Source organism: Stegostoma tigrinum, chromosome 5 (genome assembly GCF_030684315.1).
Source record: "Stegostoma tigrinum isolate sSteTig4 chromosome 5, sSteTig4.hap1, whole genome shotgun sequence".
In the NCBI taxonomy this organism is placed as follows: domain Eukaryota; kingdom Metazoa; phylum Chordata; class Chondrichthyes; order Orectolobiformes; family Stegostomatidae; genus Stegostoma; species Stegostoma tigrinum.
Window position 1 is genome coordinate 72269915 of NC_081358.1, and position 23404 is coordinate 72293318.

The 23404-nt window shown below is 39.3% G+C and overlaps 1 protein-coding gene across 1 annotated transcript in view; it reads left to right on the forward strand.

Annotated features, from left to right (window-relative positions):
• Nucleotides 1-23404, forward strand: part of prkdc (protein kinase, DNA-activated, catalytic subunit) — a 210313-nt gene that overhangs the window by 68533 nt on the left and 118376 nt on the right. The window contains exons 28-39 of the mRNA XM_048528582.2: nucleotides 385-479; nucleotides 964-1063; nucleotides 6533-6666; nucleotides 8268-8522; nucleotides 10487-10713; nucleotides 11446-11654; nucleotides 12914-13037; nucleotides 13332-13490; nucleotides 15739-15942; nucleotides 18681-18866; nucleotides 20496-20600; nucleotides 22594-22761. Of these exons, the coding sequence (XP_048384539.2) occupies nucleotides 385-479; nucleotides 964-1063; nucleotides 6533-6666; nucleotides 8268-8522; nucleotides 10487-10713; nucleotides 11446-11654; nucleotides 12914-13037; nucleotides 13332-13490; nucleotides 15739-15942; nucleotides 18681-18866; nucleotides 20496-20600; nucleotides 22594-22761 (1966 nt within the window). The remainder of the gene's footprint in view (nucleotides 1-384; nucleotides 480-963; nucleotides 1064-6532; nucleotides 6667-8267; nucleotides 8523-10486; nucleotides 10714-11445; nucleotides 11655-12913; nucleotides 13038-13331; nucleotides 13491-15738; nucleotides 15943-18680; nucleotides 18867-20495; nucleotides 20601-22593; nucleotides 22762-23404) is intronic.

Below are 23404 nucleotides of genomic sequence, written 5' to 3' on the forward strand. Positions count from 1 at the left end.
GTCTCTTTCCTGAGAAATCATCTCAAAATCATTTTTTTTTCAAACAAACATTTGGCCATCCTCCCACCTTTCATTTTCTCAATATATTTTCTCTGAATTGTTTATTTTATCTCACCCCTTCAAAATATCTTGAGTCATTTTCTTTGTTTGGCCTACTTTGTATATACAACTTATTGTCGTAGCTAACAATATGTTTCTATTTGATGCATGGATTAGTGGCAAAAGGTGATTATTTAACATCAATGGGAAAATTAATTTTTCTGAGCAAAGTACACTTGAGTATTGTGTAGATAAACTGAGTCATCCGATACAGTGGTATACATATAAAATCAACATTTATATTATTTGGCAATTGTTAGAGGTAACACTTATCTGTTTTTCCAGGGAAGAGAGTGCTTTAGTTGACCAGTTTGTGTTTGAGGTGTTAGTTGTGTATGTGGAAAGCCTTGCTCTGGCGCATGCAGATGATAAATCTTTGGGTAAGTTCTTTACCATATTACCTGTAATTTATTTATACAAAACAATGCTTAAGTATCATAATTTTAAAGACTTTATTAATTATATCTTATTTTAACCTGACTAGCCTTCTGAAAGGAAATATATTTGTGTGTTGATAGTGTCTTCCTATTTGTCTATTAATCCATGGATGCATGCTTATCACCTCTGCAATTGTTTTCGTAACTTCTGTGTATCAGACATATGTCTCTCGAATTCTACACCTGTCCCAGGAAAATATCTATAAAAGATCAAAATTTTTATAGTGAACTACTTTGCATTTTACCTATTTTGTAATGATTGAAGAGCTTAAGTTGTATTATGTTGTTTTCTGCAATTTGCTGTTAATTCAAAAACAAAGCTTAATTCTTAAACAGAATTAAAATCCCTAGTTCAAATTAATGAGAATTGTTCTTTACCATAAAATAAATTGTTCTTAATCAAAAAAAAGTGTGTTTTTCTTCATAGGTACAATTCAGCAGTGCTGTGACAGTATTAATCATTTGAAAAGAATTATCAAACAAAAAGCTCCATGTTTGAATAAATCTGTCGAAAGGCGTGTGCCGAGGTTTGTGTGTGCTTATTGTGAAACTTCCAACTTGAGTATTATGATTCTTGCCAGATGTTGCCTGTTGAATGTTGAGTTTCTTTTGAATCCTAGATAAATTAGTAAGGTCAGTCCCTTTTCCTTTTGATCCCCTGTGCACTGCTCTCAAAATAAGCATTTTTGCTTGTGACAGGTCCTTGAAGGCCACATGCCATCTAGGGCTTCCCTGAAGTGATCACTATGCTTGTGTCAGTCTTGAGGTCAATTTCAGCAAACTATTTGACAAGGGAGCATCACAACAAAAGCTCCAATTTTGTTCCTACTGTTCTTCTACATCTCTTTTTCCAGAAGGGATTGGCAGAATTCAAAGTTTTAGTCCATTTAGTCAATGCTACACCCTGCTCCTACCCCTGACTTAAAGCCACTGAGGACAAATATATTGTTCCCATTCTTGGTGCTGGCTAAGCAAATTAATTTAGTGATTTAGGAGTGCTGAAGCTGGTAACTCAGCTACACAAGCAATAAATTTGCTCATATATTTTAAGAAGTATGTGTGACTTTAAATAGTGTGCAAGACAATAAAGCTGACTCAAAATTATTGTTTGTAGTCTGAAACCAGAATAATGTGATGAAACAGCCCTTTGGCTAAAGTGACTTTTTCAACAAAACAGGGGAGGGAGTAGAGGTACAGGTGGACTTGGAAGGAAATTACTAAAACATAGAGATAATACATTGAACCAGGGTCTGAGGCCCCAGCACTTAACTTGTAGAAGGAAAGAGTGTGGAAAGGCACCCATTCGGGAGAACACCAGTTTGAAAGAAAAACATTACAGGAAAGTTGTATCAGAGATAATGGGAACTGCAGATGCTGGAGAATCCGAGATAACAAAAGTGTGGAGCTGGATGAACACAGCAGGCCAAGCAGCATCTTATGAGCACAAAAGCTGACGTTTCGGGCCGAGACCCTTCATCAGAAAAGTGGGAGGGGGAGGGGGTTCTGAAATAAATAGGGAGAGAGAGGGAGGCGGCAAGAGGAGAAGATAGGTGGAGAGGATACAGTCAAGTTAAAGAGACGGGGATGGAGCCATTAAAGGTGAGTGTAGGAGGGAGGTAGGGAAATGTCAATTTTTGTGCTCCTAAGATGCTGCTTGGCCTGCTGTGTTCATCTAACTCCACACTTTGTTAACAGGAAAGTTGTAAGTTGATTTAATTCATGGTTATTGCTTCAGGGTTGAGGTCTAAACTAGGAGCCTTAAAAAGTTAAAAAATAAACTATTAATAATGAGTAATGCCCAAGTACCTAACAAGTCTTAAATTGAATTTTCACAAGTTTTATTCCATGAGTAAGGTGTGTTAAGTGTTATGATTTATCAGTATTAATTGGATTTATTGATGGTAAAATTTTTTAGTGCTGATAAGACAATATTGGTGAGGTTTACAACAACAATAAAGTATTAAATCACAAATTGTGAAGTAGCAGGCTGGTCCAACCTTGAGAGTGCACATCGTATGCTATTTGGGAGCATCAGAATGCATCCTATTGTCATGCCTAACTGAAGTAGCACACTAGTTGTCAAACCTACTATTCCCAGAGTTGTCAAGAAAGTTAAAGATTTTAAAATAACCACACAAATTGCCTGATTTTCTGATCCAGTTTGATAGAAAGTGCAGACTAAGTTTTTTAATACTTAGCAAGAATTACTGTAATTATAGGTAACTGGACTGTAACTACAGATTGGCATTTAATTCCAATTTAAGTCCATTGTCATTTAATACTAAATAAATTAAAATACTGATCTCCTTATAAACTCTTTTACGCATGCACGTGCACAAGTGGGCATGGAAAAATAGGTTATAGGCAGAGGAAAACAGGGAGGCAGTTCTCTGATGCTGGGATGATCCTTATGATTCTTCTGCGAGTTAGAACAGTGCTTCTCAGAAGATTTTTTTTTCCTGATGGTTCCTTTGTTTACAAGAGACAGAAGGTGGCTGGTTTACTTATAAGAGGTGTCTGACTTGTTCTCTTCTCCAAAGCATACAGTTACCTGAATCCTAATCTCAGTGTTGTAGACAAAAAGCTTTGGTCATTGATAATTGGCTACTAGCCCCAGGCCCAGCTGCATCTGTACAAAATCCCGTGATTCCAGTTCGTCCACAATCCAAACTTCAATGACTGCTTGTTCAAACAGCTGCTTACACAATGCTTACCATTGGTGATAACAAAGTATGGAGCTGGATGAACACAGCAGGCCAAGCAGCAACTAAGATGCCTCTCCCCCTCCCCCTTTTCTGATGAAGGGTCTAGGCCCGAAACGTCAGCTTTTGTGCTCCTGAGATGCTGCTTGGCTTGCTGTGTTCATCCAGCTCCACATGTTATTATCTTGGATTCTCCAGCATCTGCACTTCCCATTAACTCTCGCTTACCATTAGTGTCAGGTTAGTTGCTTTTCAAAGCATGTAGCAATCCTTTGAAACAATGGTTTTGCAACATTTCTTTCTTATTTCAGCCCACAGTTTTTAAAACCCAAAAATAAAAGTACCCAATCTTGACATGAGGATAATCATTTGTGCAAGAATTGTTATGAGTTGCAGCATCTTGTGCTTCAGGTTTTGGAATTTGAGTAGGAGCTGGCATTACTGCAGTGCATCTGTGAGGCTGAGTGCTATGTGAATAGATCATTTATGGATATGGTCATGCTGCAGTATGCAGGCCAAAAAAGAGTAGGTGACCAGCAGGCAGTCAAAAAGAATTATTCAGGTGGTGCAGGAAACTCTGAAATTTTTTGTATTCATTTAGGGATGCGAGAGTTGCTGGCTAACGTTTATTGTCCATTGCAGTTATGCATGAAAACTTGGTGATGAGCTGACTTCTCAACCACCTGCAGTTCTTGATGTGCAGGGAAACCCATAGTGCTGTCAGGAAGGAAGTTCAGGGATTTTGACCCAGTGACAGTGAAGAATGACAATGTATTTCCAAGTTGGAAAGTGTGCGGTTTGAGGTTATATTGCGAAGAAGATATAGGGAAGTTATATCAGAGATAATAGGAACTGCAGAGGCTGGAGAATCCGACATAACAAGGTGTTGAGCTAGATGAACACAGCAGGCCAAGCAGCATCTTAGGAGCAGGAAAGCTGATGTTTCGGGCCTAGACTCTTTATCAGAAATGGGGGATGGGAAGAGGGTTCTGTAATAAATAGGGAGAGAGGGGGAGGCGGATTGAAGATGGATAGAGGAAAAGATAGGTGGAGAGGAGACAGACAAGTTAAAGAGGCAGGGATGGAGCCAGTAAAGGTGAGTGTAGGTGGGGAGGTAGGACAGGTCAAGGGGGCAGGATGAGGTTAGTAGGTAGGAAATGGGGATGCAGCTTGAGGTGGGAGGAGGGGATAGGTGAGGGGAAGAACAGGTTAGCAATAAACAGCTGCACCTCCCAGCTGCGAACCATTTCAACCCCCCCTCCTATTCCTGTCCATCCTGGCCTCCTGCGGTGCCACAACGATGCTACCCGAAGATTGCAGGAACAGCAACCCATATTCTGCTCAGGAACCCTGCAGCCCAATGGTATCAATGTGGATTTCAGAAGCTTCAAAATCTCACCTCCCCCAAGAGCATCCCAAAACCAGCTCAGCTCGTCCCTGCCTCCCTAACCTGTTCCTCCTCTCACCTGTCTCCTCCCCCTACCTCAAGCTGCACCCCCATTTCCTACCTACTGACCTCATCCTGCTCCCTGGACTGACCTATCTCCTCCCTACGTCCCCACCTACTCTCACCTTTACTGGTTTCATCCCAGCCTGTTTAACTTGTCCGTCTCTTCTCCATTATCCATCTTCGATCCACCACCCCCTCTCTCCCTATTTATTTCAGAACCCTCATCCCCTCCCCCATTTCTGATGAAGGGTCTAGGCCTGAAACATCAGCTTTTGTGCTCCAAAGATGCTGCTTGGCCTGCTGTGTTCATCCAGTTCCACACCTTGTTAACTCTTATAAGGAAGTTATAGATGGTTACAAATTGTTTGAGTGAATAGGCAAAGATTTGGCACATGGTGTGTCATTTGGGAAATGTAAAGTTCACTTAGGCAGGTAGAATGAAAAGAACAGTATAGTATTTAAATCTATAGCATCTGCAAAATTCTGACCTGCAGAGGGTTTTAGGAGTTCCAGTGCTTGAACCACAAAATGTTCGTATACAAGTATAGCACATAATCAAGGTGGCTAATTGGATGTTCAATTGGGTGACTAATTCTCTTTATTACCAAAGAAATTGTGATGTAAAAGTAAGGGTGTTATGTTTTGTTTTGTGGGGCATTGGTGAGATCATATCTCAAGTACTGTGTGCAGCTTTGTTCTACTTATTTCAGAAAAGATTTTAAAAATGCATTGAAGACAGTTCAGAGGAAGATATCAGTCCTAGATTGATATTTGGATGGAATGGGTATGTTGTGAGGATAGGTTGGACAGGATGGGCTTGTTTCCACTGAAGTTTAGAAGAGTCAGGCATGATTTGATTGAAGAGTGTAAGATCTTGAATGGTCTTGTCAAGTGGATGTGGAAATGATATTTCCTCTTGTGGATCAGTCCAGTACTGGAGGATGTTGTTTTAAAATTAGGAGTAGCTATTTTAAGACACATACGGAGAATTTTTTCACTTTGAGGGTTGTGAACCTTTCAAACTCTCTGATTTAGAAGTTGGTCGAGGCAGGGTCATTAAATATTTTTAAGGCAGAAGTAGATAGATTCTTGTTAGGGAAGGGAATCTAAAATTATCTGCGCAATTAGAGTCAATCAGAAATGGGGGAAATCAGTCCACTGTTTAGTCATACCTGTCACAAAGAAAGATGTCATCTCAACACTGCTGGAATTCCTCAAGGTAGTGTCCAAGGTCCAGCCATCATCAGCTGCATCTTTGAATGAGCTTTCTTCCATCGTAAGGTCAGACGTGGGGGATGTTCACTGATGACTGCACAATGTTAAGCACCATTCATGACCACTGGGGTACTGAAGCAGTCTGCGCCCAAATGCATCAACACCTGAACAATATCCAGGTTGAGGCTGAGAAGCAGAAAGTAACATTTGGGCCACACAAGTGCCAGGAAATGACCATCTCCGACAAGAGATAATTTATCGCTGCCCCCTGACTTCAGTGGCCTTACTATCGTTATATCCGTCAGTACTAACATCCTCGGGATTACCATTGACCAGTAGCTGAATTGGGCTAGTCAGGTTTTTTTTGCCACACAGAGAGTGGTGCTTGTGTGGAATGAACTGCCAAAGAATAGTATGAAAAGACTGTTCTTCTAAAATTTAAGGTTTGAGACATTCCTAAAGCCTAAATCCTATGAGTGGAAAAATCTAGAAACAAAAATTGCTGAAGGCATTAAGTTTGTACAACTAGTGTCTCCGATGTCTGTATGACTGAACAGATAGCTGTAATGAAAATAAAACACAGAATTTGATTATACATTTTTAATATATTTCTCATCTTGCTTCCACAGGGGCTTTCCTGCTAACCAGATGTTATGTTTGACAGATGTTGTCATGTGGTTGCTGGCTCAATGTGGGCGACCCCAAACAGAATGTCGGCACAAATGCATGGAACTCTTTTATGAACTTGTTCCCCTTTTGCCAGGTGTGTTTGCTTTATTTAATAAAACAGCTATAATTATTATTAAAATGCAGTTTATTTCTTATTTTCTTTTTTTCCCTGAAATAGCAACTACTTAAATTTCAGGTGATTTTGACATTGATGAAAAACTGTCAGTTGTGCAATTTATTTACGAAGTACAGTTTTCCTTAATTACAGTCTGGAGTAGCATGACAGAAGTCAAAACCCATTATTTCCATATTCATTGCAGAAGATAAAGAGTTTAAAATAATTACACATAATTTACCAATTTACCTGATTTTCAGACCCAGGTTGAAATCATGAATCAGATTTCTGTACTTAGCAAGAATTGCTATTTATTCCAAGTAATTGGTCTGTAGGTATAAGTGAACAATTATAAACCTTTGGCATAAAATACTAACAAAAACTGTAATCCCTTTCTAACACACCCCCACCCAATGGGAGGAAAGACTGGGAATATGGACCCGTAGTCTTTCGTCGCAATGTCTGAAGAGTTGTTTCTTGCTGATCTGCAACTTGCTTCCCGCCCTTCCTTTCCCAAATGCTTCCACTAGTTTGTAGAAGGCACAGGCAGCTGGTTAATTTATGAAATGCTTCAAATTTGTCAATTAAAAGTCACAGCTTGAAGCAACTGCTGAAGAGAGGATAAATTAAATTTGTTAAGGTTGTCATCGACAACAGGTCATTAGTTCATAGACCAATCAACTACTTATTGTCACCCAGGTGCATCTGTTCACAACCCCTCATCCTCTCTCCGGAACCAGTTCCATTACTGCTTGTATAAACAGTTAATTAAGATGCTTGAGATAACAAGGTGTAGAGCTGGATGAACACAGCAGGCCAAGCAGCAGCAGAGGAGCAGGAAAGCTGACGTTTTGGGTCAGATGTCAGGTTACTTGCGCTTCAAAACATTGCTTAAATGTTTGAACATTGGTTTTAAAGCAATTCTTCCCAATTTCAGTCCCCAACTTTTAAAAAAACACAGTAAAAGCACATGATGTTTAAAAGTTTTGATTATAATTCATTTGGGTTCAAGGTCTTGCAGGATTGATTAATTCATATTAAATAACTCAAGCTTTTCTGATATTTGTTTTAAAAAAAACTCCAAAGTTGTGTGAATTTTTTTTTACCAGAGATGTTTGACTGGTGTCTTTAGTTCACGTCAGGCGAAACATGCTGCACTGTGTCACTTTGAGCTGGGTAGTATGAAGTACAAATCTTGCCCTCCCTCCAGCTTTCTGTTCCAGATATTTGGCTGATGCTTAAAATTCTCAAAATGATGCAGTTGTTATTTCATCAATATCTTGGGCAAATTAAACATGTACTAGATTAGAAATGCCATTGTGCATTACTACCTCAGTACCATATGTGCTGTCAGGTTTCTGACATTGTTTCAAATTATTTCATGATTTTTAAGAATAAATGATAATAAGCACAAGAATGCTGAAGAAACTCTGCAGATCTGGCAGCATCTGTGGGGATAGAATGAGAAACAGAATCAATGTTTTGAGTCTAATATGACTCCTCTTCAGAACTCCAGAAACAGAATTTAGAATAAATGATTAACCTGTAATTGTAAATGAAGCTTGTGTATATGTTTTTAGGAGCCAGAACACCGTCATTGTGGTTAGAAGAAATTCTGAAGACAAATGGTGTTTCATTCCTGGTTGATAAATTTGAGGGAGCTGCCAGTGATCATGACAACTGTTCAGGAATTATTCGTTATCCCACCCTCTGTGATCTGCAAGAGCCTTTTAGTGTCAGAGCTGCACTACAGTGGATGGATATGTTACTGGCAGCTCTAGATTGTTACAACACCTTCATAGGGCTGCATTTGCTCAAGCCAAATAAACTAATGGGTGAGTTTGCACTTTTATATATTTTTACATTCGAGGTACAGTTTACAATTTATTCTATTTGACAATTAAAATATTGTTTGCACTAATCAAAATGAAGGCCTACGTCTGAAATGTTCCTCTATCTCACTTGCTGGATATTGAATTTGCTGTGTTTTTCCATCATTTCCTTTCAGTTCTTCTGCATTAATCCCATTGTATGTAGGGAAAGTGGTAGCTTGTTGTGGTGGGAAGAAATAAGAATGCCATTATTAGAAAGAGGAGCGTGGCTGCTAGGATGACTTTTAGAGAGCTTTTGAGGAAGAGTGATGGTGTTAATTGAGGAAGGTTGCCAGTGTAAATCATAGAGGAGAAGGTAGAAAAATGCCAATGTGGTTAAGGCAAAAAGGCATGAGCAACAACTTATATTTATGGACCAACTAACATAGGAAAATATCCAAAGGCATGTTGCTGGAGAATGATGGGCACAAATTGACACTGAGCCACAGGAGGAAATATTAGCAGAAGTGATATTTTTTCCTTAATCAAAGGCTAAGTATAAGAAGTGTCTTAATACAAGAAAGAACAACAGAGAAGTAGATAGACTTAAAAAAGGAAATATGGATAAAAGAGTCTGCGTGATGGAGACAAACTTTATCGAACCCTTCAAAAAAGAATTGGATAATTATCTACAGGAAGAGTTGAAAGGTCATATTCTTTGAGGATTGTAATGCTGGGGAAAGTTGCAGAGACAGGGAACGTGACAGCATGGAGAAACTGGAGAATGAGGTTAAGAATCTTAAATTTGAGGCATTGCAAGGCCAGGAAACAATGTACAACACATGACACTTGTGAGTTAGAATTCAGCAGATGAATCTTGGATGAAGTAAGTTTACGAATGTGGGTGATGTAAGGCCAACTGGGAGAGAATTGGTTTGGTTGAGTTTAGAGCTAATAAGAACGTAGATTCACCTTTTTAATGACAGGCTGATGCGGGAGCAAGGGTGGGTGGCATTCAGAACGTGGTCTTTATGGTGCAGTGCAAGTAGAGTTAGACGCTCAGCCCAGAATCAAATAGAGCCACCAGAAGTAGGGAAAACCTGGGTTCAACCTGTAAGGCTGTAGAAGAGATAAAATCACTTTATAAAGAAATAGAGTCTGTAGTGGAGGCTGACATTGATGGATTCTGGTTTGTCAGTTGCTTAATTTTGATGAAACTACAACTCATCCAGAATTTGATGTCAGGCAAACGATCTGAAATCTCAGAGGCAGGGAAGGGTTGAAAGAGAGTGAGAGTGCACATGCACGATCTGATTTATTTTTCAGAAAATGTGACCAAGGTTTTGCAATTATTGAGACAGAGGAGAAGGTCAATACAAGCAGAGGTATAGTGTAGGGAGACAGCCACTGCAAATTATTATCTTGCTACAATCAGATATTAAGAAAGGAACCTTGCAAGGGGAGTACCATTCACGTGTACAATACGAGAGTGTCTTTTGAAGAGAATGTTGTGGTCAATTCCATCAGAGGCTCCGTTCACTGAGCCTTCTTAGTGATGCAGGAGAGGAGATAGATGTCTCAGTGTAGAGTTAAGATAGTGGCAATAAAGTTCAATGAACTGGAAGATGGTGATTTTAATTCAGTTTAATAGTCAAACATAGCAATATTAAATATAAATATAGTTACATAATACAAATTACAAGCTGCTTTTACCCTGGTTTTCCACTTAATAACTTGAAAGTTCTTCTAAATATTAGGCTATATCCTTTTTTCCACAAAATGGTGTTATTCTATTATTATCACCTTTACTCTAGAGTTGCTTCTTTATGTCAGGTCAGTAAATTTGTAATTTTACAACCATTGCTCTGTCCACTGCAAATTAGGGTATGTCAGTGAAATGTCAATCTAATGATCAGAGGGATGATGGAAAAGTGGAAGTTCTTGATGAGCTTGTATATCTCACAGATGTTTTCTTTGGCTATTTGCAGGAACTTACCAGAAATCCAGCTTCCTGAAAGCCCTGACTTTCTTCTTGACAAATCTTGCAATGCATGACATCACAGCTGCAGAACAGAGCTTTGCTTATGGCATCAAAGGCATACTTTTTAGCCCAAGAGAGAGAGAAGACTACAATTACACTAAATGCACTATCATCGTTCGTATTATGGAATTTGTTAGCATGGTCCTGGAGGATTGCCAGCTGGATTTCTTGAAGGTAGTAATTCAGATATTTACAGAAAGTACTAGGTACTTGCATTTGGTTAAATTGAGTTTTGTGATTATTAATCAGTAATGTAGAGAAGCGTTTTTATTGTTTAATCACACTTAGCCTCTTCTAGCTTGAACCACCTGTTGTATGGGGCCTCTGTCTCTGTTTCCTCTTATTCTCAAGAGAACTTTTTTTTCATTTATTTGTGGGATTTGGGCATTGCTGGCTTGCCAGCATTTATTGCTCATTTGTAGTTGCCCTTGAGAAGATGGAGGTGAGCTGTCTTCTTAAACTGCTGCATTCCATGTGTTGTTAACAGTGCCGTTAGGGATGGAATTCCAGGATTTTGACCCAGAGACAGTGAAGAAATGATGATATATTTCCAAGTCAGGGTGTTAAGTGGTTTGGAGGAGAACTTGCAGACGGCCGTGTTCCTGTGTTTTCTAGGTGGAAGTAGGCATGTATTTGGAAATTGCTGTCTAAGGGTCTTTGGTTAATTTTTGCAGCACATCCTGTAGATAGTACACACTGTTCGCACTGAGCATTGGTAGTGGAGGGAGTGGATGTTTGTGGATGTGTCATTACCTACGTAAACCCTGAAGATTCTTAAATTCCATTCATTCACAAATATTGCACCAAACTGATGTATTGAACCATATGAGTTCATGTTTGAATTTTCTCTTTGATTGAACAATTTTTTTAAAATTGAATTTGACGTTTATTTTCGTTTCCATTCAGATGCTGGAGAAAGATGTACTAAATTCCAACCTGTTTGAACTTGTAGCAACAGTAGTGGTTGATCCGCCGAGTATTGGATTTAATATGGCAGATGTACAAGTGATGAAAAGCCTACCAGATATCTCTGTGAGGCTGTTGAAAGCAACTCTAAAATTGCCTTATCAAGAAACATTAGAGTGCAGCATGAAAAAAAGACTTGCGTCACAGAGGTAAAATTAGAATTGCTGTTAGAGGAATAGTAATGAATTAAAATTTAACCCTGCATGTCTGGCATATTTAACAGATTTAACACTTCAAGTCTGAGGAACCTTCTTCAGAGGTTCTCAAAAGGCTAACTCTGCTTTCGTCCACATTTGTTGCCAGATATGCAGATCTTACCCAGCAATTTCTGGTTTTTTTCCTGGAAACGATAGGCTGGTTATAGGAGGCAGTCCAGAGAAAATTGATCAGACTGACCCAGGTTATGGTGAGAGAGACTGGGCCTGTACTCATTGGAATTTAGACGAAAAAGAGGACACCTTATTGAAACAAAGAAGATTGTTAGGAGACGTACAGGTTAAATGTTGGAAGTTGTTTCCCATTGTGGAAGAGCCTAGGACCAGAGGGCATAATCTCAGTGTAAGGGTCACACATTTAAGACAGAAATGACGAATTTCTTCTTTCCAAATTTTATGAATCTGTGCACTCTTTTACTGCAGAATGCTGTCGAGGCTAGGTCATTAAAGTGTTTTCAAGGCTAACATGGACTTTTTTTTATACAAGTTGTTCTGTTATAACGCGTGTTTCATTAATGCGAATTGGCTGTAATGCGATTACAAACTTTCGCAAACTTTCTGCCGTACAAGTATAGCGATTTCCCTATAATGCTAATTATAATGCGAGATCACTCAAGAATGCAACTATTGCATTATAGGAGAATTACCTGTATCAAGAAGAGAATCGGAAGTTCTGCTTAAAGGGCAGGAAAGTGGGGTTGAGGATAATCAGATTAGCCTTGATCTCGTTGAAAAGCAGAGAAGACTTGATGAACTAAACAGCCTGCTTCAGTTCCTAAGTATTATGCTCTCGTGGTTTAAAACCAGTGAAGGAGGAGAGCCCTGTTAAAGTTACTATTGTGCATTGTTTGATGTATTGACCAAAGGACCCTATATACATTCTCAAAGAAATGCAAAAGTAGTATGTTTCTGCTGAAAAAGCTGAGGAGATAGTTCATTAAATGCAACGACCTTCATGGAAGAAAAAGACTTGTGTCTGATTTTTTTTTACATGCTGAAAATATGGAATAGTTTGACTGCAATCTGCAAAATTGATTAAGATTTCAGCCTGAAACCTTGCGTCAGATATTTGTTTTGACAAAGGTGTTAACCCATTGTTTCTGTTCCAAGTCATAACTGATGGTTTTAATTTCAAATTTCCAGCGTTTCCACATTTTTTTAACTTTTAATTACTGTTTTAATGTATGTGACAGCATTGAAGATCTGTGTAGAGTTGATCTATATAGTCGGACAGAGCATGCCAAATTGAACTCCATACTGTTAGCCTGCAAACAACTGCACAAGGCTGGACTTCTGAATTCTGTATTGAAGTGCCAGGTAATTTTTATGTCGCACAATCAACAGTATACAGAGTCCCATACATCTATAAGCAATTTTGTCTTGTGTCATATCTACAGCTTTCGCAGGAGGCGCGGGTTCAAATTCCAGCTTCTCTAGTGGTATGTCAACATTTCTTAACAGGTTGATTTGGAAAATACCTATCTAAAGAATTCTCAAATATGCTGCAGACAGTTGAAACAACTTTAATTTATTGTGAAAGTTATTTTGTTAATTTTGTATTTCATATTCGTCTGGTCATTAAGTTTAAAATACTACTGTTATTTGATACAGACTGGAAGCCTTGGCCCACCACTGAATTTGAAGCTTTTATCAACTGTCTATAAAAGGATAGCACCTGGAGATGAGAGGAAATCACTCCCGACAATAGATGTCAGCAGTAAGATGTTAGCAGATGGTCTATTGCAGCTGTCATTTTCTCTTGGTGGGCAGGTCAGTGACTGTTGCAACAGATAAAAAATATGATGGGTTCCTAAAATAATCTTCCATTACAATGTCATTGCCAATTGTTATTTTTTTGTCATGATCCATTGTTTTCTTTTACTTAGTATATTTTGTGTATGGAAGTAAATTCTTCAAAATGATCATTTGCAGTACTGGAAAATTTAGTGCACCACAGTCTTCAGTACTAAAATGGGATTTTATGAGACCCCAAGAAATGTGCTGGGAACCACTTGGGGTGAGGGGATATGATATTTGTTGGTGGAATCGTTGCGAAAGTAGGAATAGCATACCCATTGCTTTTCTGCAATTGCTGATATTTTAACAGTGGCATTGAATAGTAGACAACCCTCAGGCAATTTGAAGCTCTTAAGTGACCAATGAAAGGCCAATTAATTCCCTCTTCCTACTGTTGTTGTAATTATGCTAACAACCTTTAGTGTTGTAGTGGTTGTGTCCTTACCCCAGGTTCAAGTCCCAGCTGCTCCAGAGGTGTGTCAGATTGATTACGATCAGATATACCAGCAGCAGGTGGTCACTTGGCTACATGGGGTGACCAGTAGGTGTACTAGCAGTCTCCTTACAGGTTTGGGGTGAGTCCTTCTGATCAGGCACCCTGTAGCCCATGGAGGGACTCCCACGTCCAGATGGTAAGGCTGATCTTTTTATCCCGTTTAAAGCTAGGCTTACTCCTTGAGTGGTCCTCGTGAGCCTGATGTTAGTTAGCTTGGTTTGAATTTTTTCCATTGATGCTACTGCTGCTTGGCTATTATTCTTTGCTGAAAATGGGAAAAACTCTGTACTGAGCTAGAAATCTCTTGAATCTGATTTCCTATGGCAACTACCTATGTCTACAACCAGACACAAGTAAATATGCTTTAGAACTAATGAATAAAGACACTAAAAGTTTTTGAGAAGATTTGTAGCTTGGGTTGTGGATGAGGTTGTAGACTTGCTTGCCAAGCCAGTGGGCTTGATTGCATCAAAGTTTCATTGCACACTGACGATGTTACCCAGTAGGGTGACAAAACATCTGCAATCAAACGCACCAGCTCGGTGAGCAAATCTGCAACCTCAGAATAAAGGTGCTATTTGACAAATAAGGTATAGAACAAATAGACTTTGAGGCAGCTAAATCCCTTACTTTATTAAACTCATAGCAAGTATTTAAATGATTAAGCATTCAATAAATTCACCCTGGCGTAGTTAACCACACCATCCTCTTCCAGCTGCCTGGGACCTCCGTCCCTTGATTCCATTCCTGTAAATCAAGGTGCTGTAAGAAAATTGACCTGCAATGCTTCTCTGTCTGTCCTGCATTCTTATGTCTGGTATCCCTAAAGGATCAACTCTTGGTCCCTCTTTATTTCTCAACTACACACAGTCTCATAGTGACATCCTGGTAAAACACAGCATCAAGTTTGTTAATGATATTCAGCTATTCCTCACCAACACTGCTCTCAACAACTCTGCTACGTCTGATTAGTCACACTGATTGGTCTCCAGTTCTGGTTTAACCAGACACAGTTGACCCTGAACTTGGCTTACCGATCATCACTAAGTTGACCTCCTTCTATTTTCTTAACATTGCGGGGCTTTGCTTCTGCATCAGCTCATTTGCTGAAGCTCTTGTCTGTGCTTCTTTGAGCTCTAAGAAGGTTGATCACATTGCTCTGCTGCTATATTCCCTCTGTAAACTTGAGCATATGTAAAACTGCTGCCTATAGAATAACCTGCACTGTGTCCTGTTTATCCGTGACCTTTCTGCTCGCTTGCTTCCATTGATCCAGCAATGACTCAGTTTTAAAACTCATCCTTCTTTTCAAATCTCTCAATGGCTTTGTCCCTCTGTAACCACTGTAGTGCTACGACCCTTGAGGATTTTTGCGCTCTTCTACATCATTGATTTCAATCATTCCACCATTTCGAACAACACCGTCAGCATTCATAGCTCTAAGCTCTGGAATTGCATTTCAAAACTACTGTGCCTCACCTTTTGGAGCTCTCCTTAAAAACCTATCTCCATGACCAAGCCCTAATGTGTCTTTTAGTGTCAGATAGTAAGGCTTATGAAGTGTTTTGGGTTATCTTACTATGTTAAAGCATTCCATAAACACAGTTTGTTGATACCATACAGGTTTAGTTCAGACTTGAATATGACTTCTGACTGAAAATTTTATTATTACTGGGTAATGAAATTGGAACCGTTTGAGTAGACTCTATCTCTTGATCCTTGTAGTGTGAAGAACTGGTCTCGTTGCTGTTGAACACCGTTGAGCTCTCTGTGCCGCTTTCAGGGGCATCCCAGAGGCACTTCATCAGCTTTTCTCATGGTGAATACTTCTACAATTTGTTTCCTGAAACCATTAACAGTGAATTGCTTAGAAATCTTAACTCTGCAGTGGCCCAGTTAATGGCATCAGCAAGAGAAAACCCTAAAATGGTAAGCACTTTTCAGATTACAAATATGCAGGGATTATTATGGATGAATATTCGTAAGGATACCAATAATTAATTGAGGATTTTTTTTTAATACTCCACCCGAGACCCTGTTGGTCAGAGGATACTGTTTGGTAGTTATTGAGATACACAATATAATCAGTTACTGATACCACATGGAGTAGTTTGGCAGCAGGTTTTCTGACCAAGCTGGTCGAGTCTTGAAGGATACTGCTGCTGGACTGGGTCTGTGGCAGGTGGTGAGGGAACCAACTGGGGACAGATGGAACTGCCCCCCTGCCCCCCGCATCAGTAAGAAAGACGGCTGCACAGTCCGAGTGGAGAGGAAGACCCGCCTTCACTTTGAGAATAGGCCCCATTACACTCTAAATAGGATAGATGTTGAAACTCATGAATAGGCATTCATAAGGCACTGTGGGCTGGCAGCAACAGCTGATTTTTACTCCAATGTAATCTGCAATTTTCTCAGCCTGGCATATTCCACACTGTACCATTACCAGGGGATTGAAATGAAGAGAGTGGCGAGGGGGCATGTTAGGAGCAGCACCAGAATGAGGTGTTTACCTGGTGCAGCCTTAAAACAGGGCTACTTGCATGCCAAACAGCATAAGTAGCAAGCATTAGAGCTAAGTGATTCCACAAGTGATAGTAAAAGTTTCTTTCAATACATAAGAAACAAATGAGAGGCAAAAGTAGTCATTGGGCCACTCCAAATTGATGCTGGAATGCTAGTGATGGGAGATAAGGAAATAGCTGAAGAACTTAATAAGTACTTTTCACAGTGAAAGACATGAGTAATATCCCAACAATTAAGGAGAGTTGGGGGGTAGAGTTGAGTATGGTAGGCATTACAAAAGAGAAAATGCTAGAAAAGCTAAAAGGTCTAAAAATTGATAAATCTCCTGGCCCCAATGGGCTACATCCTAGAGTTCTGAGGGAGTTGGCTGAGGAAATAGCGGATGCAAAGGTTGTGATCTTTCAAAAGTCACTGGAGTCAGGGAAAGTCCCAAATGATTGGAAAGTCGCTGTTGTAACCCCCTTGTTCAAGAAAGGATCAAGACAAAAGATGGAAAACTATAGGCCGATTGTTGGTAAAATTCTAGAATCCATCGTTAAGGATGAGATTTCTAAATTCCTGGAAGTGCAGGGTCGGATTAGAACAAGTCAGCATGGATTTAGTAAGGGGAGGTCGTGCCTGACAAACCTGTTAGAAGTCTTTTGAAGATCTAACAAGTATGTTAGACCAGGGAAATCCAGTAGATGTTATCTATCTAGACTTCCAAAAGGCCTTTGATAAGGTGCCTCACAGGAGGCTGCTGAGTAAGGTGAGGGCCCATGGTGTTTGAGGTGAGCTACTGGCTTGGATTGAGGATTGGCTGTCTGACAGAAGGCAGAGAGTTGGGATAAAAGGCTCTTTTTCGGAATGGCAACTGGTGACAAGTGGTGTCCCACAGGGTTGTGTTGGGGCCGCAGCTGTTCACTATATATATTTATGATCTGGATGAAGGGATGGGGGCATTCTGGCGAAGTTTGCCAATGATACGAAGTTAGGTGGATAGGCAGGTAGTACTGAGGAGGTGGGGAGGCTGCAGAAAGATTTAGACAGTTTAGGAGAGTGATCCAGGAAATGGCTGATGAAATGCAAAGTCTTGTACTTTGCAAAAAAATGAATACAGGCATGGAGCATTTTCTGAACGGTGAGAAAATTAATAAAGCCGAAATACAAAGGGATCTGGGAGTGTGAGTGCAGGATTCTCTAAAGGTTAACTTAGAGGTTGAGTCCATGATTAAGAAAGTGAATGTAATGTTGTCATTTATCTCAAGAGGGTTGGAATATAAAAGTAGCAACGTGCTTCTGAGACTTTATTAAGCTCTAGTTAGGCCCCATTTAGAATACTGTGTCCAGTTCTGGGCCCCACACCTCAGGAAAGACGTACTGGCACTGGAGTGTGTCCAGCGGAGATTCACACGGATGATGCCTGGCATGGTAGTCCTAACATACGATGAACGGCTGAGGATCGTGGGATTGTATTCATTAGAGTTTAGAAGGTTGAGGTGAGATCTAATAGAAACTTGCAAGATAATGCATGGCTTAGAAGGGGTGGACGCTGGAAAGTTGTTTCCATTAGGTGGGGAGACTAGGACCTGTGGGCGCACCCTTAAAATTACATGGGGTAAATTTAGAATGGAAATAAGGAGACATTTCTTCAGCCAGAGAGTGGTGGGCCTGTGGAATTCATTGCCACAGAGCGCAGTGGAGACCGGCACGTTAAATGTCTTCAAGGCAGAGATTGATAAATCCTTGATCTCGCAAGGAATTAAGGGCTACGAGGAGAGTGCGGGTAAGTGGAGTTGAAATGCCTATCAGCCATGATTCAATGGTGGAGTGGACTCAATGGGCCGAATGGCCTTACTTCCACTCCTATGTTTTATGGTCTAAGTAACATAACCGATGGATCAGATCAAAGCTCTGTAGTCCGACCACATCCAGTCATGAATTGTAAAGGACAATTAATATCAATATGGGAATCCAATACATCGGTGCGCAAGATAATGCTGAATCATTTACAACAATTTTCAGCGAGAAGTACTGTATAGTCTGTCAACAACAGCAAAAAAAATTGGTTGAATTTATAGATTGAGGATGCCATAAGATATTTAGCTAATTCACCCTCTGGCCCTGCATGCTTTGAGTACTGTATTTTTTTCTATTTTTTTTAGGTGAGCACTGTTCTGAATGGAATGCTTGACCAGAGTTTCAGAGACTACGCTGTCAGGAAGAAGCAGGGTATTTACCTGGTTGGTGCTGTACTTTCAAACTGGGCAAGACTTGATTCCTGGTGGACAATGGAATCTAGCCCTGAGAGTAAGATGGCTGTCTTAACACTGCTTTCCAAAGTGCTGCAGGTATGTTATGTTATGTTTATGTTAAGTTATGTATGTCAGAGAAATGTAAATTAACGCAACGAAGATATGAAATTTGAACCCCATGGAAGGGTGCACCTCTGCCTGTAAAATCATATCGTTGTTTTGGAGATAGTGTTTAGAGTAATGAGAATGTTCGTAGTTATTAGGGAAGAATTTGAGAGGAGATATGATACCAGGTTTATTTATTTGAAAGTAGCTGTAATATTTAACGTGATTGTATTTGGAACGGCCTAATAAATAACCAGACTATATTGAATAATTAATCTACGTTTTTCTGAAGAGTTGTGCAAATAACAAGTTTCAAGAAAATGCAGGCAATTCTTACAATATTGTCTAATCAATATTTACTTTGATGTTTCTTAAATTAATCCATAAACATAAAATCTGGTAAGAATTTGCATGGTAAATGTTTGAATTGTCACTTTTATAAGTAACTGAATTATTAATCTACTTGTACACAGAAAGAATAAAGATGATGTGTGCTTCAGGTCAAGTGTAATTAAGTGAGGAGAGGTAAGAAAGAGAACAAGGTTAAGAATAGAGAAATGTGGAGAGGGAGAGATGGAGAAGTTTGTGGAAGGGAAGGAAATGAGAAGCAGACGCAATGATTTGAGAAATGGAATGGGGGCAGGATGCATCTAAGAAAAATAGTATTTATTTCCAATGCTATTGTAAAATTTTGTAGAAATATTTTTTAGAAGTTAATCTGCATTACTAGGAGTAATCGGCTGCTAGGCACTTTGAAAACTGCACTAAACTACTAGAAGGTGAGATAGCATTTCTGGTTTAAAATAAAGATTCAGTATTACTCTCTTGGAATATTACTTAGAAGAGGTTTGAGAGGAAAAGGGACCAAAGTGTGGACTGAGCTCAAAATAGTTTGTGAAATTTGAGGTTTGGCCTGTGTGACTGTGACATCTTTGTTCAAGGCTGAATTTGAAGGTCAAAGAATACTTGAAGGGATCAGCAGGATGCTCAGATTTAAATAAACACTTTAAGGTTCAAACTGAATTTACAAACCATCATAGGTATATCTACTTTGAACTTCCATGTGTGGAAACGTAACACTAGAACTAAGGTTTAATGGATAGAAATTACATCTAGATAGGGCCAGTTTGATAAGACACAAGTTGGTCAGTTTTAAATGTTTGTCTTCAGTTTTATGCCTTTATGTATTTATATTTATTTTGTAGATTGTGGAATTATTTTTGGACATTCTCTGTAAAGAGGGAGTTATTCCCTTGACAGGCAATGTGCTGTAATGACCTAGTAATGATGCTTCTCATGCCAGTTAATTTTCTCCCACAGAGACTTGTCCAACATTTGGCCTGTCATAAACATTGTGCCCTGCCAGATTAGATTTCCCCCTGACTGACCAGTGACAGACTGAACCAACCTGGCCTTGCGTGTCCTTTTTGAGATTGAGCTGAACATGCAACCTAGAACCTCAGTGTCACAAGGACCTTGGCTGTAACATTTATCACTGCCATTCCTGATTGAGCCTGTTATTAAAGGGTTTCTTGGAGAAAGAGCCTTCCAATTAGATTATTTGTTATATTTATCTTTGTGCCATGCTTTGTCAATAAATGGATGTGATTCTTTTTCCAGATTGATTCCTCAGTCTCTTTTGGCAATAGTCATGATGCATTTTCGATGGTATTTCAAACATATATCACAATATTGACGGACTCAACGTTGGCTTTAAACTTGAAGGTATCTATATTAGTAACAATGTATTGATAAAAGGTAATTGGCAAAAGAGTCAGAGGATAACTAAGGATGAAAAAAATTTTCACGGTGAGATGTTACGATCAAGTGTGCATGCTTGATAGTGATGATGTGGAGGTGCTGGTTTTGGATTGGGGTAGACAAAGTCAAAAGTCACATGACTATATGTTATAGTCCAACAGGTTTATTTGAAATCACAAGCTTTCGGAGCGTCAGGAGCAGCGCTGCAAAAGCTTGTGATTTCAAACAAACCTGTTGGACTATAACATGTTGTCATGTGACATCTGATTTTGATGGAGTGGTGGAAGCAGATTCATCGATAACTTTCATAGAATTAATGAAACTAGGAGCATGACTAGGCCATTTGGTCCTTTTGAGCCTGCTCTACCATTAAATAGAATTGCAATGGATCCTCTGCCATATTTCCACATTTTTTTAGACATTCTTGATGTCACTAATATCTGAGAAATTATCTGTCTATTTTTTGAATAAACTCAGTGGCCCGATCACCACATCCTGATCTGGAAGTGAATTCCACAGATTCACTTTAGGTTCAGTGAGAAAATGTTTTGTAATCTCAGTCCTAAATTGCCTACTCAGTCTCCTGAGGTTATGACCCCTGGTTCTGGACTCTGATTTCAGGGGAAACATCCTCCCTGCTTCTCATCTGCCAAGCTCTGTCAGTATCAAATGTTTGTATATGGGCCTCTCTCTCTACGGAATACATGCTCAGTCAAGCTAATTTCTCCTGATGCAACAATCAAGTCATTTCCCCGGTATCAGTTCAGTAAACCTTTATTGTATTCTCTCTATAACAGGCATGTCCTTCTAAGGTATGCTGAACAAAATTTCACACAATACACCAAGTGTAGTCTCACAAAGGCCCAGTATAACTGTACTAGGACATCATTACTTCTAATTTGGAATCTTGTGAGCTCAATATCACTATTTAAATAATACTCTGCCTTTCTGTTTTTCACACTGATATGAGTTATCTTTATATGTATCATGTTGTACTATGTCTGCCATGTGTTTACCCTTACACTCAGCCAGTCCAGATCACCGTGAAACTTCCTTGCATCCACCTCACAACTCACAATCTGACCCAGTTTTGTGTTGTCAGCAAACATAGAAATGTTGCATTTGGTTCACTTATCCAAGTCATCTATGTATATTGTGAATCATTGGAACCCTGATCCCTGCTTTATAACACTAGTCATTGCCACCTAAGGGAAAAAAAAATCACTTTTTCCAAATCCAACACAAAAACAGAAATTGCTGGAGGAACTCGGCAGGTCTGGCAGCATTTGTGTTGAGAAAGCAGAGTTAACCTTTCAGGTCCAGTAATCCTCCTTCATGCCTGGAGAACAGGGGATTTGTCTGCCTTTAACACCATTAATTTTTTGAGCACTTGTTTTTTGAAAACTGATTCTGACTTTCTTCAATTCCTCTCTTTCTCTCTCTCTCTCTCACGCACACGCGCACACTCTCACACTCTGTGATGCACACACTAAACCCTTGGTTCCATAATATTTCTGGGAAAGTATCTGAATCCTCTTTTGTGAAGACAGAATCAAAATATGTATTCAGCTTTTCTGTTACTTCTTTATTCCCCATCTCGGAACAAAAGGCAAACAATTCAGGACTGAGATGAGGAACATCACCCAGACAGTGGTGAATCTTTAGAATTCGCTGTCTCAAGGTCTGTGAAAGCTCAGTCGTTAATTTAAATACAGAGATTGATAGATTTCTAATTACTAATGACATCAAGGGGCATGGGATGACATGGCATATGTTGTGGTAGATCAGTCATGAACTATAATGCAGAGCAGGCCTGAGAGGCTGAATGACCTACTCCTGCCCCTGTGTTCCTAATTGAATCATATTCTGAAAGCCCTTGCCAGATTTGAAACATTTCATTTTTTGAATGAATGGAATTCAAGTTGAAGGGTTTTGAAACTTGTTTTTATTTTTGCAGACCAAGGCAGTCATCATATTACCATTTTTTACACAACTTCCTGAAGAAAATCTTATTGCACTTAAAAATGCTCTCAACCATTTCATAGCTTCCCATTTTCCTATGAAATCAGATGAATTTCCTAAGGGTACATTGAGATACAACAACTATGTTGACTGCATCAAGAAAGTAAGTGCTATTTGTTGACATTGTAGCAATGTTAATTTTGTACTTAAGGGTGGACTGTTTAATTATAGCCTTTAGAAGAATTGAATTAGTAACTTCTGTCTAAACTGACAGCGGTGGGTGGGGTGGGAAGGTGAAAAGGCCCATTACCGATATTTGAAGAAAATGAAAAAATCTGACCAACCATTTTCTTTTAGTATTTCTGAATGCATGCATTTTATCACAGTCTTCCTTTTGAATTCATTTATTGGTGAAGGAACAGTTCACTTTCAGGTATAATTTCATTGAAGTTTCTTGCAGCCATACAAAATAAATTGAGTGTATTTCACATTGTGTGAAGTTAATGCCCAAAAATATCGATGGTTTTCTCTCCTCCCTTCTTCCTTCCAAATGTACATTGATATTATTATCTGCTGTTGCAATAAAATACATATGGAGAATAGTTGCACCTACAGATAGCACTCTTAAATCTCTTACTACATCAGAATTTTACTATCAAAGGTCATTTACTGATTAATTCACTTGAATCAGTGTAAGTCTCAAAAGAGAAAAAAAAATGTCCTGGAAGTGAAAGATATTAATATTTTGGAAATTAAGTCACAAGCAAGATCAGTGAAGTCCAGCTGCTTGTCCAGCAATGCACTGT